The 17,760-nt window shown below is 38.2% G+C and overlaps 1 protein-coding gene across 4 annotated transcripts in view; it reads right to left on the reverse strand.

Moving 5' to 3' along the window:
• Positions 1-17,760, reverse strand: part of EPC1 (enhancer of polycomb homolog 1) — a 109,304-nt gene that overhangs the window by 1,961 nt on the left and 89,583 nt on the right. For 2 of the 4 annotated variants that reach the window (XM_054522139.2, XM_054522138.2), the window contains exons 7-14: positions 16,091-16,267; positions 15,919-16,008; positions 15,687-15,835; positions 13,702-14,054; positions 3,424-3,542; positions 3,275-3,343; positions 2,311-2,452; positions 1,839-2,202 (exon numbers count right to left, since the gene is read on the reverse strand). In XM_054522139.2, the coding sequence (XP_054378114.1) occupies positions 1,839-2,202; positions 2,311-2,452; positions 3,275-3,343; positions 3,424-3,542; positions 13,702-14,054; positions 15,687-15,835; positions 15,919-16,008; positions 16,091-16,267 (1,463 nt within the window). The remainder of the gene's footprint in view (positions 1-1,838; positions 2,203-2,310; positions 2,453-3,274; positions 3,344-3,423; positions 3,543-13,701; positions 14,055-15,686; positions 15,836-15,918; positions 16,009-16,090; positions 16,268-17,760) is intronic. The other 2 variants (XM_024253949.3, XM_024253948.3) reach the window with 1 other exon arrangement.

Genomic DNA, 17,760 nt, shown 5'->3' on the forward strand with positions numbered 1-17,760 from the left:
GATATGAGTCAGAACTATAGCTGACAGATTAGCTATATAATTAGACCCAGAATACTAGTAAGAATGGATTGGCATTAAGCAGACAATGACTGTTACTTAAATTCAGAAGGAGACACAGATGCATGGTTTGGAAACTACAGGCCACAGTTCATTGCTACAAACCCTGCTTTCTTCTGGGCCACTCCTGGCTGAGACAGTCTAACAGTCTGGCATTTAAAGTGCTCCAGGAATCTGGAATGGCTTCTCCTGCCATTCCAATTTCAACTACTAACCTTCCCGAACCTATAGAAAAACCAGTTTACTTGTTAACTTCTAAACACTTGTATTTCCTCAACTTTGTATTTTCACTCAGCCTCAAATTTGTATTTCACTCCACCTGCCAGAAATGCTTTTTCTTTCTCCTTTTTGCCCGAAGACTAACACAGATTGAATCTGATCTTATTTTGTTAGAACAGTCCCAGAATTCCCTGTGCAAAAAAAGATTTCTCCTTATACTGAATTACAGCCATCATCTATACAATTAATTTAACAAGTATATAATGCTTTGTGATATCTACAGTTAGCATTATTGAACTTCTCACTCTTTTATGCTTGTCTGCTAACTAAACTGAAAACACCTGTCTTTTTCTTTTGTTTCTCCCACAGTATCTTGTGGACAGCAGAATTTTAACTACCCTTAATTCTACAACATAATAGAGCATAAGCAAAATTCTCAACTGTCTACTGAAATCTAAGACGGCAAGTTAGCACAAAAAATAATGGTTCAATTAAGAGTTGACCTGGCATGAATACTATAAGTCTTTACATTAGTAAGAATAGCTTAAGGCCGGGCGTGGTGGCTCATGCCTATAATCTCAGCACTTTGGGAGGCCAAGGCAGGCTGACCACCTGAGGTCAGGGGTTCAAGACTAGCATGGCCAACATGGTGAAACCCCGTCTCTGCTAAAAATGCAAAAATTAGCCAGGCATGGTGGTGTACGCCTGTAATCCCATCTACTCAGGAGGCTGAGACAGAAGAATCACTTGAACCCAGGAGGCAGAGTTTGTAGTGAGCTGAGATTGTGCCACTGCACCCCAGCCTGGGCAACAGAACGAGACTCAGTCTGGAAAAAAAAAAAAAAAAAAAAAAAAAAAAGAATAGCTTAGCATACCAGTGATGGGGGCAGGGGTTTCTATCAATTCTACCTGTTTACATGAGAAGCTGCGGAAATAAAGTCATAAAAGAAACGTTCTCAGAAGAACTCCTTCCATCCAAAGACGGAAGAAAAATGAGAGCATTATACGCTTTTTTTTTTTGAGACAGAGTTTAGCTCTTGTTGCCCTGGCTGGAGTGCAATGGTGCGATCTTGGTTGCAACCTCCGCCTCCCAGGTTCAAGTGATTCTCCTGCCTCAGCCTCCTGAGTAGCTGGGATTACAGGCATGCGCCACCATGCCCGGCTGATTTTGTATTTTTAGTAGAGGTGGTCTTTCACCATGTTGGATCAGCTGGTCTCAAACTCCTGACCTTAGGTGATCTGACTGCCTCTGCCTCCCAAAGTGCTAGGATTACAGGCGTGAGCCACTGCGCCTGGTATAAGCTATTGTTATAGTAAGAAAGGGATGTTCCAAATCATATATGCAATATTCACTATACCAGTTAGTTCAAATTCTTAATATTGAATTAAGTGTTCAAGAACTGTTTAGTCCTTGAATAAATAAGTGATCAATTCTCAACTATACATTTTCAATGTATAAAAGGAAAAGAACAGGAAACACAAAGAAATAGGTAAAGAACAATGCTGGAGGACTGAAGTTAGATCTCCTATTCCAGGTATGTTAGGCTAAAATAACCACTCACCTTGGAACTGAATCTACAGAGGATGAAGATGGGACCTTGGAAACTTGACAGTTTGCTGCGGCGGCCAGCTTTAAGGCAGATGATGGAACAGCACTTAAAGTCCTAGGTATATGTCGTGCATTTATGGGGGCAATAGAGTTTACAGTGGCAACTGATGAAGGTACAGTTAATCGAATGTTGTTCCCAATCAGAACCTGAGTTGTTGCAGAATTGGCAGCAGTTACTTGATGACTCAGTGCACTGTGGGAACTTGCAGTCTGTGTAATATTTGAAGGCTGTAACAAAGCTGAACCTGCTGTTGATGGACTTGTATGTACAAGTGCTGTTGGTGTAGTACTACTGAGGTGTAAGCCCTTGTATACTCCTAGAAAGAAAAAAAAATAAACATCTAAACAATGTACAACTTTGCTGTTTATATTATAGATATATGTTATAAATATAACCCAAACAATTTAAATGTCTTTATTCTTACCTGAGGCTGGAAGGACGCCATTCACCCCGATTCCAAGCACCACATCATCCTTCATCTTGAATCCCATCAGTTGTTCTGATGTCACCAAAGCAGAAGCAGCAAACTGTGCACTAGCAGAATCCAAAGTCTTAGAAACAAAACCCTAAAAAGAAAATACAAAAGAAATCTAATCAGTATTACTTAGTATCAAATCAATATCAAAGCTACACATGTATACCAAAATCAGTTTGAATATAAGTAAAAATGGCAAACCACTGAAATCTTTCTTTTTTAGTTAGTACCTTGAGATGCAACAGTAATTATATCTCTTTTGATAGTCATATATTTGAAAAGTGAAAAGTAATCTAAGTTATAAATTTTGCTTCATATGTGACAATATATAATATGTATAAGTCAATTACCAAAATAAGCCTTCTATAATGTGGAAACAGCAAACCTCCAACACAAAATGTTGGACAAGAAATATGCTAGTAAACATTTCAGTGATTTGCAAATCCATATAATGAATAAATATGTAAACTTCCTTCACCTAACTTATACACACACACATATGTATACACACACAATGAAAGGCACCTTTGGGATAAGATAACTATTCCTTTAGAAATGGAAGTAACAAAATATCACATAATTTAACCTAGAAATTGATAGGCCCCTCAACTTTTTAAAAATGTATTTTTCCTGCAAGATGCATAGAGACTCAAACCTCAGCCTTTATGCCCTATATGTGTTTAAATGGCAAACATTTATCATGCTTTAGGTTTAAAAGTTATCTCTTATAATTTTAAAAGTCTTAATAATAATTAACATGCCCAAGAGAATGAACTGGGTGGGGTTATACATTCAAGAGGTACATTAATGGACTACAGGTCAGACGGGAAGACAGTATCTTCATCTCATTTAACTAAGTGCTTTAGTTTTACTTTTTAAAATAGGGAGCAGAGGCAACAGCTTCCATACTCACCTGTAGTGTTCTTTCTAAACCCTGTATATTCAGGCGAAAGCCACTTTTCTGCTGGTTAGATGCAAGGTTCTATGACAACAGTTGGTAATTAGAGATGAACTCTGGTGGGAAACAATGAGGGATAATCATAAGACAGACAAATCCCTCACCTGTGATGTGTTGGTGGAGGAATTACTATTTGCTTGCTGTTGCTGAATTTGTGCAAGCTGCTGTTTCTGCATGAGTGCCAGTTGCTGTTGATGTTGCTGGTATTGTTCGGCTGTAAATGCTGAACATAAAATAAAGAAACACTTTATAAAAATGCCCAGCTGTCATGTATGTCTTACAGTACTAAAACAAAAATTCTGCATTGAATCTGTGCAAAATTGAAGCATCTGACAAAGGATCATGATCCTGCTAAAGATCACTTCCAAATGAAAATTTCTGCATTTCTGCTACCACATTTAACAAGAGTGGCATGAATTTAAAGAGAAAAAAAATTCAACTTCCTGAATTAAACACAGGAAAGAGAACTGCTCACTTCCCAAATTTCAACACCACTATTTTTTTTTAAGCTGTGACACTTGTTCTAGACAGTGTAGAAAGGTAATATCAGCTTTTAAAATCCATGGATTTGGAATTCAACTTTGCACTGAGCTTGAGAGAATATCTGATAATTACCATTTGGTTTCTATTTAATCCATATCTTCCCAAGGCATTCAGATGATCCCTAATGGCTCTGTGTATATATACTAATAGTTCTACATATTTTCTAATTGTAGTCATTAAAAAATTTTCCTCCATATGAAAGATTACAGTTGTTGGTTGGTTTATTGCCTTTTTTTTTTTTTTTTAAAGAACTCATCCTTTAAGTTTAACAGGAAGAAAAGAGGCTCCAATGTTAAGGTTAATTAATTTTCCCCACCCAATTAACCCACCTGGAAAAAATCCAGTCAATAAGAACGGAGTTGTTTATGTTGATTTACTGTACAGAATGATGTCTGAGGAAAGACACTGTGTTATGCTACTTATGTTTGTCTATGGAGAGCTCAGTTCTAAAAAAAACAAACAAAAAAATGTTCATTTATTACCCCCCCAAAAAAGTGTGTGCAGTTTTTAAAAAGGAAACCTTTTTCTCTTTTTTGCCAATTAAAAAAAAAAAAAAGACATACAATCACAATACCTCTGATTTTAAAGGCGTCTTTAAGAAGCCTGTGATGTTTGTTTGAGTAAGAATTATTTTAAAACAAAAAAAGGTTTATCATGCATCCCTGGCTACCAGGGAATCTATAAATCATGCACATTTCCTCAATCTAAAGTTTAATGTTTTCAAAATACTGTCACCTAATTTGTTGTTTAACTTCAGTTTGATAATTTAGTTAGAATATCACTTCAAGTTTTATACTTTTCACTTATATAACTCATGAAGAATCTTTTTTTATCCTCCAGGATATAGGTTCTGCCTGGTACAACTAGAAAATTAGGTTAGGTACAAATTCTGCCATATTTTGAATGGATCAGAAAACTGTGAAATAATATTCAAGAAAACCTCGTAAGTTATTAGTATCTACACAGGCTCTTATACTTGAGTTGAACTAAGTTCTTGGGCTACAAGGGCAAAAAATGTTGGAAATTGGTTTTCCTATTTTCTGTGTGTGTTAAAATCTGTTTAGTTGATATCTGCCCTTTGATGAGCTCCCTTTCCTACCATGTTCGTAATTCACAAATCTGCAATCTATAGAAAAGATTTTTATTGATAATAGAATACTCCCTAAATATTGACATAAAAATAACTGTCAACATGATCATTTCCATATAAACAGAAATGTGTTGTATCAAAACCTGAAGAAAATCTAAAACAAAGTCAATGCTGCCCTAAAACAATTTCATAGTTAATATTTCTCATGTTTAAAGAAAATCCACAAAAATTATTTAAATGTAATAACCCTTGATTCACTAGATACTTTTGCCAATATATTTTTGAGATTTACAGTTTAATTTCCTAAGTTTGAGTGTGTTGCCTAAGCCTTGGCTTTTCTAGTAGGGAATGCTCAGTAAATTTAAAAGCAAACAAACCATTTTTGGAAGGTCAGGTCATCACATATATAGAAAAACAATAATTTAGCATTCACTGAATGTCTATGTATTAAAGTCCATACATATGAAAGAAAGTATTCTTTTGTAGAACTTTGCTGGTGTGTGTGTTTAATTAAGCATTTATCAATAACTAATTAGTCAGGAATTTGAGACCACCCTGACCAACATGATGAAACCCCGTCTCTACCAAAAATACAAAAACTTAGCCAGGCGTGGTGGCACACGCCTGTAATCCTAGCTACACGGGAGGCTGAGGCACGAGAATTGCTCGAACCCAGGAGGCAGAGGTTGCAGTGAGCTGAGATTGCACCACTGCACTCCGGCCTGGGCCACAGAGCAAGACTTCATCTTAAAAATAAATACATAAATAAATAAAATGAGAATGAGATTAAATTAGGTGATCATTAAGGTCCTTTTCAGCTATGAGATGCTAAGGTTTTATATTTCTTCTGAGAAATAAAGTTCAATTCCTAAAGAAGGTCCCAGTGTGAATGAGTAGAAAAACTTGTACAAAGGTAGTAAATATGGGCAAATGAAATCTGAACCTCAGGTCATGATACCATTATAACCTGAAAGTCTAACCAAATGCTAAGTGGAAATAAGACAAAAATGACCACCCTCACCCTCTCTAAATGTCTATGAATGGATTGAGATATCAAGGTAGAACATTTTTAGGTTGTATGTCTACCTCCTGATATGGTATGAGAATCAAGTTTGTAATTCCCACAAAGGTGGGCAAGATGGTTGTTGTTGACAGATGACCAAATCTAGAGTCAGAATCCTTTCACAAAACCAAAAAATTTTGAGGTCAGGAAGGACTCTTAGAGATTGTAGGATTTCTTCCTACAACCTCATCTAGAAATGAAGAAAATTCTGAGGTCACACAGATGTAACAGTGGAAGGAAAAGAGAACCCCAAAGCAATGAGATTTTAAATTGAAAAATAGACAAAAATTCTTGGATTTAATATTTACAAGAAATCTAACTTCTGATGTACCAACAATATGAATCAAGTGCTTAAAAAGCCCGCATACATAGAGCACCTGACAAACAAGGCTCTACGCAAGGAGAATCCTATGTGTGGGAAAGGATTAAAAGCTCCAAATATTTAACCAGGAACGCGACTAGGAAAGGTAGCATGATAGGACTTCAACTGGGTGAAGGCCTTTATGATGCTGGAGGGGGAGCAAACTCACTCGGTATGCTTCCATGAGCAAACCAGGGACCTGCAGGTTTTAGTTTTAATTTAAGAAGGCAGTTTTTGGTTCAATACATAGACAAACTTTCTAACCAAGATCCTCAAATAACTCGATCTAGAAAGTTGTTGAATTTAGCTTCACTAGAAATACTTAGGCAGAAGTAGAAACTACCTTTGTTTTGGTAGCTTCTAAGTAACCAATTCTCTTGGGCAGAAATTTTTTTTTGAGACAGGGTCTCACTCTGTTGCCTAAGCTGGAATGCAGTGGTGTGATCTGGGCTCACTGCAGCCTTGACCTCCTGGGTTCAACTGATCCTCCCACCTTAGCCTCCCAAGTAGCTCTAGCTGGGACTATAGGCGAGTACCATTATGCCTGGCTAATTTTTGTATTTTTTGTAGAGATGGGTGTTTCACCATGTTGCTCAGGCTGGTCTTGAACTCCTTAGGCTCAAGCAATCCACCTGCTTTGGCCTCCCAAAGTGCTGGGATTACAGGCGTGAGCCACTGCGCCTGGCCTACGACTCTTTGAGTCTACTTGTACTACAGGGAAGCCCTGGTACGGTACACCAGCAGCTGGAACAGCCTATAGTTCAGACTGCTGCTCTGTGCACTGCACTCTTATAGCTAAAGGTGATCAACTGAGATGATCAAAGGAGCGCAGCTGAGGGGAAAGTGATGGGTGCTAAGGAAACATTCAGCCGTGACAGACGGAGTTTAGATTACCAAAATGTACACTTTTTTTTTTTTTGAGAGGGAGTCTCGCTCTGTTGCCCAGGCCTCCCGGCTTCAAGCGATTCTCCTGCCTCAGCCTCTCAAGTAGTTGGGATTACAGGCGTGTGCCACCACACCAGCCTAATTTTTGTATTTTTAGTAGAGACGGAGTTTTCGCCATGTTTGCCAGGCCGGTCTTGAACTCCTGTCCTCAAGTGATCCACCTGCCTCGGCCTCCCAAAGTGCTGGGATTACAGGGGTGAACCACAGCACCCGGCCCCTCAAAATATATACTTTGTTTTTAATAACAAAATCAAAAGTAACCCCAAATGCCTAAAGACCCTGAATTAGAAATTTCTTTTAGTACACAGGCCAAACATTATTTTAATATAAAACAAAAGGTAAAATGATTCTTCACGTAGTTATTAAAGTATGATCTCCTAATTAGTGAGATTGAGTTGACAGGATTCACGAGCCTTATCAGCCATCTAGAAATCTAATTTGAAAACCAAAGTTTATTGTAATTCATTTGTTGGCAAACTATGACCAGATCTGACCTCATCTGGCTGTGAATGACTGAACATGAGATTATTTGCAGTCAAATATTCCTCTTAGTGTGAATATTCTTGCACTTTATTATATGACGATAGAACTATTAATGTATTTTACTACAGGTGCTACTCCAGACTCTGCTACAGATGTTATGTAATAATCCACCCTCTATAGTAAAAAAAATTCTGAGGCCGGGTGCAGTGGCTCACGCCTGTAATCCCAGCGTTTTGGGAGGCTGAGGCAGGCGGATCACGAGATCAGGAGTTCGAGACCAGCCTGGCCAATACAGTGAAACCTCGTCTCTACTAAAAAATACAAAAATTAGCCAGGCGTGGTGTCACGCGCCTGTAGTCCCAGCTACTCGGGAGGTTGAGGCGGGAGAATCGCTGAACCCGGGAGGCAAAGGTTGCAGTGAGCCAGATCATGCTATTGCACTCCAGCCTGGGCAACAGAGTGAGACTGTCTCAAAAAAAGAAAAAAAGAAAAAAAAAAAAAAACTTCTGAATTTTGGAACACATTTGAATAAAGTCAAGGTCCTGCAAATTCACAAAATCTTACAAAATATTCAGTGCTCAAATCTAGAGTTCCTTTTCCACAGTGAGATTAAAATGTTATGTTGCAAACTAAATTGCACTAAGTTATAGATATTAAGACTTGGAACATATCATTCTAACCATATATCTCTTAGTCGTTTATAAAAATAAACCAAATCTTTACTGCAGATATGAGAGCTCAGAAAAATAATTTGGAATGCTGGTGAAATTTTACTGGAAATTAGGAATTCACATATTGAACACAGAATTGTAGCTTAAAAATCACTTTCTGTTTCCAGTCTTTCTGAATTATATAAGGACTCTTACATAAGAGTCCTTATGCAAATGCATACTCAGTCACTGAACACTCAACTTCCCAAGGTGCTTTTGTGAGTATAAAAAAACAACAACTGTATTTGGAAACTGTCCAAAATCACCTATTAACTGAAGATGATTAAAAATATACAATTTATCCTTAAGTACTAAAACCTAGCCCCCAAATTTCCATATACACATATGGTCTTTCCCAGTTCCTTACCACTATGTTATCCTGCTGCATGGTATCCAGAGGACCAAACACTCAACACACCTAACTCACACAATACTCAGGTATTAGGAAGCCTGATACCTGACTGCTCAGGCTACACAAATATGCAAAATAGTCAAGAGTGGGAAGGAAAGTAAAAAAGATTCTGAGTAGTTGAAACAGACTATAAAATCAGCTTATGAAAGCTCATGCACTTTACTAAAATGGACTTCTATTATCTTCATTTAGAATTTCCTATTTAACTTAAAATGAGAGTAGGCCAGGTGCGGTAGCTCCTGGCCTACTCCCAGCACTTTGGGAGGCTAAGGCAGGCGGATCACTTGAGGTCAGGAGTTCAAGACCAGCCTGGCCAACATGGTGAAACCCCGTCTCTACTAATACAAAAATTAGCTGGGTATGGTGGTGCGCACCTGTAATCCCAGCTACTTGGGAGGCTGAGGCATGAGAATCGCTTGAAGCCAGCAGGCAGAGGTTGCAGTGAGTGAAACCACACCATGGCACTCCAGCCTGGGAGACACAGTGAAACTGTACCTCAAAAAAAAGGCCAGGCACGGTGGCTCACGCCTGTAATCCCAGCATATTGGGAGGCCGAAACGGGTGGATCACAGGGTCAGGAGTTCAAGACCAGCCTGGCCAAGATGGTGAAACCCCATCTCTACGAAAAATACAAAAATTAGCCAGGCATGGTGGCGGGTGCCTGTAATCCCAGCTACTCAGGAGACTGAGGCAGAGAACTGCTTGAACTGGGGAGGCGGAGGTTGCAGTGAGCTGAGATCATGCCACTGTACTCCAGCCTGGGAGACAGAGCAAGACTCTGTCTCAAAAACAAGACAAACATAAAAACAATGATTGAATAATCAGAAATGGCTATACTATAACTCACATACTTGGCTTAAGTAGCAGGAAAGCTTATCAGCTGACTTGTATTTTACACAATAGTTAACTTCCAAACTCATAAACAAGTTGAGCATCTCTAATATGAACGTCTGAAATCTGACATGCTCCAAGAACCAAAACTTTTTCTGTGTTGACCTGATACTACAAGTGGAAAATTCTACACCTGGCCTCATGTGATGGAGCCACAGTCAAAATGCAGTCAGTACTTTGTTTCATGCATAATTTTTATTATTTATTTATTTTGAGATGGAGTCTTGCCCTGTCACCCAGGCTGGAGTGCAGTGGCTTGATGTTGGCTCACTGCAACCTCCGCCTCCTGGATTCAAGCGATTTTCCTGTCTCAGCCTCCCAAGTAGCTGGAATTACAGGCACCCACCACCACGTCTGGCTAATTTTTGTATTTTTAATAGAGACGTGTTTCGCCATGTTGGCCAGGCTGGTCTTGAACTCCTGACCTGAGGTGATTTCAGGCGATCTGCCCGCCTCGGCCTCCCAAAGTGCTGGGATTACAGGCATGACCCACCGTGCCTGGCCTGACTCTTCTGTTTTAATAAGCCCAACACTGCCAGTTTTTCTGCTGGCATCAGACTACATCAGAGTTTCTTTGGTTAAATGCCAGAGAAAGTAGTCTGGTTTGTATGTGGGGGCCATGCTGTACGAAAATTAAAAATTATCTTTAAAATCACAATTACTACTGAATGAGGTAAGATGCTTAACCTATGAATAAAGTGGCAATGCAGGCACTCATGCTGTAACAGGACCAACACATTCAACTTCCCCTATTCCAGGCTCACTCTGGAGAATATATTCTTTTAGTAAATTGTATTTAGAATTCTGTATAACATTTGAGCTGCTTCATTTTCTCTCTTTTTTTTTTTTTTTTTTTTTTTTGAGATGGAGTCTTGCTCTGTCACCCAGGCTGGAATGCAATGGCACAATCTCGGCTCACTGCAACCTCTGACTCCCAGGTTCAAGCCATTCTCCCTGCCTCAGCTTCCTGAGTAGCTGGGATTACAGGCACCTGCCATCATGCCCAGCTAATTTTTGTATTTTTTAGTAGAGACCAGGTTTCGCCATATTAGCCAAGCTAGTGTGGAACTCCTGACCTCAGGTGATCCGCCTGCCTCGGCCTCCCAAAGTGCTGGGATTACAGGCATGAGCCACCACGCTTGGCCTAAATTTTCTTTTTTCTTCTTCAGGGGCCTGGAGTTGGATTAAGTGAAATGCACTTATGATATGGGTGCATTGTAATATACTTTATAGAGTATGCAGAGAAAAGCTTTAGGTCTCTGGAAGATTCAGAAATATAAATGAACAGTGTTACCCTACAGTATTCTGTAGGTATCTATCCTCTAAGTATTAGAAGATCTAGCGAAATTTAAGGAGAAATTGAAAATAATGAAGACAACAGGAAAAAAAATAGATAAACTCATTTTTAAAAAGTAGTATTGAGGCTGGGTGCAGTGGCTCACCCCTGTAACCCTAGCACTTTGGGAGGCCAAGGCAGGAGGATCACTTGAGGCCAGGAGTTCAAGACTAGCCTGGGCAACATAGAGAGACCCTGTCTCTTACAAAAAATTAGCCAGTCATGGTGGCATACGCCTGCAATCCTAGCTACCCAGGAGGCTGAGGTGGGGGGATCACTGAGCCTGGGAAGTTGAGGCTGCAGTGAGCCATGACTGTGCCACTGTACTCCAGTCTGGGTGACAGAGAAAGATCCTGTCTTAAATAAATAAATAAATAGTTGTATCGCATATATGGAGGAAAGAAATGATAAAGAAGAAAAATTACAAGGTTACTAATGATTTCTTTTCAGCTAAGCTTTTGGTAATGCTCATCTTTTAATGTTCTTTGGCAAACACAAATCAACCAAGTTTTACAACTGTTATTAATACGCCTAAAGTAGTACAGCAAAACGTTTTTCATAAAAAAAGAGCATTATAAAATCCTTAAATATTTAGGATACTTATACACTTCAACTTCTCTATTTAAGGGGTGGAGAAGATAGAGATTGATGGAACATGCCTATTTTCTGAGAAGTCTCAAAGAATTTTTTACAGCGTAGAAAGCTTAATTATCAGGGTAACCTATGAGAGGTTTATAATGTTAAAACCTCTACACTAACACTATATGTAAGTCTTCATTGAAAAGTTCTTTATTTTGATTCTTAAGACTATAGAAGTAGAGAGAAATTGGCTTTTGGTGATAAAAGACAGTAACATTAATGGGATTATAAATAAGCTGTTAGGCCCTAAAATAGCTTTATCTTCCAGTTGATTTCTGAATTGTGATTATTTTTCTCATGAGCTGAAAGACTTCCATTTCATGGAAGTACAGCTGACCCTTGAATAACATGGGTTTGAACTGCCTGGGTCCACTTATTTGTAAATTATCTTCTGCCTCTGTCACCCCTCAGACGACAAGACCAACCCCTCCTCCTCCTCAATGTGAAGATGATGAGGATAAAGACCTTTATGATGATCCACTTACACTTAATGATTAGTAAATGCATTTTCTCTCCTTTATGAATTTCTTTTTTTTTTTGAAACAGGGTTTTGCTTTGCTGTGAAGGCTGGAATGCAGTGGCACGATCTTGGCTCACTGCAGCCTTGACCTTCTGGGCTCCTACCACCTCAGTCTCCTGAGTAGCTGAGACTACAGGCGCTCACCACCACACCCAGCTAATTTTTGCATTTTTTGTAGAGATGGGGTTTCACCATGTTGTCCAGACTGGTCTTGAACTCCTGGGCTCAAGCAATCTGCCCACTTTAGTCTCCCAAAGTGCTGGGATTACAGGCATGAGCCACCATGCCTGGCTCTATAAATTTCTTAATAACATGTTCTTTTTCCTAGCTTATTTTAAGAATATAGTACAGAATACATATAACATACAAAACATGTATGTTTGGACTGTTTATGTTAATGGACTAATGGACTGTTTATGTTATTCGTAATTCTGGTCAGGAGCAGACTATTAGTAAAGTTTTTGGGGAGTCAAAAGTTATACATGAATTTTGAATTGCATGGGGGGGCCTCTAACTCTCATGTTGTTCAGGGGTCAACTGTACTTTTTTTTTAACCACCAAGTAAATTAGTTTCCGGAACATTTTCTGGAGATCTTTAAGAATCAGAGCAAATGTTGATATTTATGAAGCAACTTAACTATAACCCTACAGGGTGAATTAGGGGAACAATAAATATCTTCATAGTCCTTAGATTACCTTCACAAAAATCAGTAGTAACATAACTCAATAGTGAATTTCTACAATATATATGCTTCAAATAACACAAACTTATGCTTTAAAACAGACAGCTAAGATTATAGGAATATTTTAAATAAACAGCATTTATTTTAGACACATTTCAAATAGAAGCCACAATAATCAAATAGATATCTGAAAACGTTTCAAAAACATTAACCCTTTAAATGTTCTTCTCTGAAAAATTAGTTTAACTTTAATAAATTATTCTGATTTATTGTGTCAGCATATAAGGTTATGCATATATATTCACTTGCTGGTCTCTACGTTAAAGCAGACTAGGTAAAAACTAGAGAAATATCTGAACATAAACTGGTTAACAATTTACGGCCCATTTTCTTCTCATATTATTGAAAAATATGATAAATCTCGTGGTTCACGGACTATATCCAGGAAACAAATGTCACATATTAAATAGAAATAAACCATCTTTGTATGCAGGTATGTTTAAATGAAGACACACACATACAAACTCCTACAGGAACAGGATTCAAATAAATACTTAGACCAAGATCTGTTTTTTGTGTTTTTTTTTTACCTGTTTAAGAGAAAAGGACTTTAAGCCATAAATGTAACAGACCACATAGTCAAACAAATGGCAAATGGTTGGACCTGACATTTCTATAGAAATGTACATCATAACAGTCAACATACCAAAGTGTGCTGAACCACTGCTACTTTTACTTTGCGTAGAGGTACTGCATGTCTGGGTCCCAGGTTGTGCTGTTCCTGTTCGGTTTATACTCCTATATAATTTTCTACAGGAGAGTTCATCATTGTCACTGTCATGTAGGGATGGTGTCCGAGGCCTAAAATGCCGCCATCTACGTGATTTGATATTGACTAGTATCTGACTGAGGTCTTTAGAGAAAGATTTGTCCGAGGTATTTGTTTCTGAGGTATTGGCAAACTGATTGACTGGAGAATGTTGTGGTGAGGAAAGCATTTCCAAATCCAGATGGTGAAACACACTGTCATAGTCTGAATGAGCTCTGTCCAGTAAGACCCTATTAAAAAATCAGACAAGAAACAGTTATTTAAAATAGCTATTCAAAGATTATATATTAAAGCTTTTTCTTTTTCCCCCCAACTGCCAAAAGGCCAACTCATACTGAATATTTAAAAGCTTTAAAGTTGATTATCTTAGTATTTGGTTCTTATAGGCTACAACTTCAATTTCTAATAAAAGTTCTTTTAACAAATTGTTTTTCAACCAAAGATTTTCACTTCCATTACAAAGCACCAAAATGAATGCTTTATAAAATGTTGCAAACACATTCATTCTATATTTAAGCAAAAACTTCATTCCTTTGTGGGGGAAAGGGAGAAGAGAGAAGAAAAGCAACAAAAAACATAGTATATACCATTAACATTTCTTATAGATAAAATATTTGAGATCCACTACTCTAGAGGATATATTCTTATGTTATTGATTGATTGATTGAGATGGAGTTTTACTCTGTCACCCAGACTGGAGTGCAATAGTGCGATCTTGGCTCACTGCAACCTCTGCCCTGGGGTTCAAGTGATTCTCCTGCCTCAGCCTCCCAAGTAGCTGAGATTACAGGCACCTGCCACCATGCCCAGATAATTTTTGTGTTTTTAGTGGAGACAGTGTTTCCCCATGTTGGCCAGGCTGGTCTCAAACTCCTGACCTCAAGTGATCCACCCACCTTGGCCTCCCTAATTGCTGGGTGGGATTACAGGTGTGAGCCACCATGACTGGCCTCTTATGTTATTTATATAAGCATTATAAATGGCTCCAAGTCAAAATAATAACACTGATTAATGTTAGTAATAGAATAAAATATAGCTAACATAGAGAATTTTCACTGCTCCTGATGTCAACACAGTGATGGAAAAAAACGGACTAAATAAAATGTATTTTAGTGCCTAGATAATTCTTAACCAATGTTTAAATAATAAAAAAAAACCCTCTGCAATTAAGAGTTAAAGATGAAAAAAATATATGCATAAGCCATTAGTTTATCATAAAGATACCCTTGGGTTTCTTCCTGAAAAAGCACCCTGATACCATTATTTGCTTTCCCTTTTAATTTTCCCCGTACATTATACATTAACGTCTCTCCATTCCTTGAGTTTATGTGTTTTGCTATTTGTTTCCTGTCCCCATACAAACAACTTCTCGCATAAAGGCATTTAAAGTATGAAGGAAGGAATTCTACAAGGTTTAAACAAAGGAAGAACAATTAGATCCTGACAAACTGGAATGTCAAGATCAGGTTATGCATGGATCCTTTTCATTGTCAGTTAAACCCATTATGCTAGCTAGTGTGAAACAACTTTTTTTGCAGTTTCTTTAACTTAATACACTGTGTGCAATCAGGATTTACACTTGTCTTCATCTGTTGCCTTTTCTCACAATTCTACCCCTTGATAATTTACCTGAGGTTTTCCACCTTGGGGAGAAAAGGAGGTCCACTAGGGACCCATTAGAGTTGTCAAAAGCTATGGATGTATAAGAACCAGGTAGCACAGCAACAAAAATATTTTAGTCAACAAATCAGTTAAGAATAGCAAATGGGAACTAATGAGTTGTTCAGAGGGATTTTAAAAGTTAGATTCAATCACCCTAATGCCTAAAATATCCTTCTGCTAGGAATACAGAAATACCTTACCTTCCACCGCGCCCAACCCGTCTTCGTGCAAATCCAATACACCTTTGGGGTACGGTGAGAGTAGTTAAGCAGTATCTGTATCGCACATCCCCTAATCCTCCATCTTTAGGACTAGTCCAAGGCCAATTGCCAGTTTGGTCTAAGTGAGGCTTAAAAAAAAAAATCCAAATTATTTAATTTTGTCAGTTAAAGGTAAATAGTTTGTTATTTACAAAGACAGTCTGAAACTTACAGCATAGTACTGACAGCCTGCTTTCCTACGGAAAGCAAAAGGGCCATCAGGATCATTGTCTTCCTCAGCTTCTGAAGAGCCAGACAAAACCTTTAAATGAAATAAAGAAAGTAGGTCAGATATGTGACTTCCTACATCCCTCCTCAATGTTCATAGAGAATTGTATTTGTACCTGGGAGAGAGGTTCTTCGTCTGAGCTGGGAAAGTCATACTGATTCAGATCTTTAGCATTGAAGACTGGCAGTGCAGCAGGACTCGTCTGTTGGGGAGTAGCAGCGGCAGACGATGGTAAGACTTTGGGCTTCTTTTCATATTTCCGTTTCGGTCGGATAAGATCGGCTTTATCTTGCTGCAACAAAGACATGAATTAATTATACACCAGAAACCATGTTCAACAAATTTGCAGTTTTGGGGGAAATTTTAAAAATAAGTTTATTGCTATAATGAGGGCATTCATATTCATAAGAGACACAAGACTCTATGTTTGGCCATCTTATAGTGTAAAGTCTAGAGAAGTTGGCCTCCATGAAAGCATAAATTTGTCCTACAATTTAAACATAATCACACAAATGATTTTGTTTCAATTAAAAGGAGAGAACAGAAGTTCTCCAACTTCTGAAGTCTTACAACTGCAATTCGTGTATTTACTGCTGGCTCCTCCCGTTTTCCTAATTTTCTATGAAAATTCTAGAAGAGAATTTTTTTTTAAAGGGGATTGTCTAGTCCTTATTCTCAACAAATAATAAATATAGGACAAATAATAATGAAAATGTCTTCGTATACACAGAAAGCAAACTACAGAAAACTGTTAACATAGTAGAAAACAAAGCCATAATGCTGAGTGAGGGGTTATACAAATAAAGAGTAGTAAGGATTTGTGGGCTGAACAATGTAAGCTTTCTGAAATGGTGACTTTTGAACAGTTTTAAAGGATAAAGATATGAAATCATTAAATAGGGGAAATGCAGGATAAAATATACAGGCAAGAGTAACTGAGCTGATGGAACACAGCATGTTAGAAACATGTATTGCAGATGATGGCAAAGGTTGGGAGAAGTATGAATTTGATATGTAGGCAATAGGTAAGGTAAAGTAGTGGCAAAAATTGTATTTGCTGGAAAGAAAAAGATCATGGCAAGCACCACGGTTATGTAAATATGCTAAATATTTATGTTACATTTTATGTAGTTTATGACATTATGGTTTTTTTGGGAAAACTATGGTTTTCCCAAACCATAAGTCATCTCTCCACAATTTCTACTGTTGTATTCGACAGGATAATCAAATCAAAAGCTGGCCATGGCAATGCAAAACATTATTTAAAAGCTAACATCAGCTGCCAGCTAGGGCAGTGCTTGAGGACTACATTATTATCTATTACTTTTTTCTTTTTTTTTTTTTTTGAGATGGAGTCTTGCTCTGTCACTTAGGCTGGAGTACAGTGGTGCGATATTGGCACACTGCAATCTCTGCCTCCCAGGTTCAAGTGATTCTCCTGCCTCCGTCTCCCAAGTACCTACTAATTCAAAGCCTTATGCTATGCTTAGGTGCTATTACTACCCTATTTACAGCAATTTGCGCTTGCTAATTTTTTGTATTTTTAGTAGAGATGGGGTTTCGCCATGTTGGCCAGGCTGGTTTCAAATTCTTGACCTCAAGTGACCTGCCTGCCTCTACCTCCCAAAGTGTTGGGATTATAGGCGTGAGCTGCTGCACCCGGCCTAAAGTAACTTTCAAGCATGAGTGGCACATATAGAGGAAAGCAAATAACAGGACAATTAATCTTAAAATATGAAAACCAAAGGATAACACTAAAGTAGTCCACAAAATCATGTAGGGCTC

Source organism: Pongo abelii, chromosome 8, assembly GCF_028885655.2.
Source record: "Pongo abelii isolate AG06213 chromosome 8, NHGRI_mPonAbe1-v2.0_pri, whole genome shotgun sequence".
Taxonomy (NCBI): Eukaryota; Metazoa; Chordata; class Mammalia; order Primates; family Hominidae; genus Pongo; species Pongo abelii.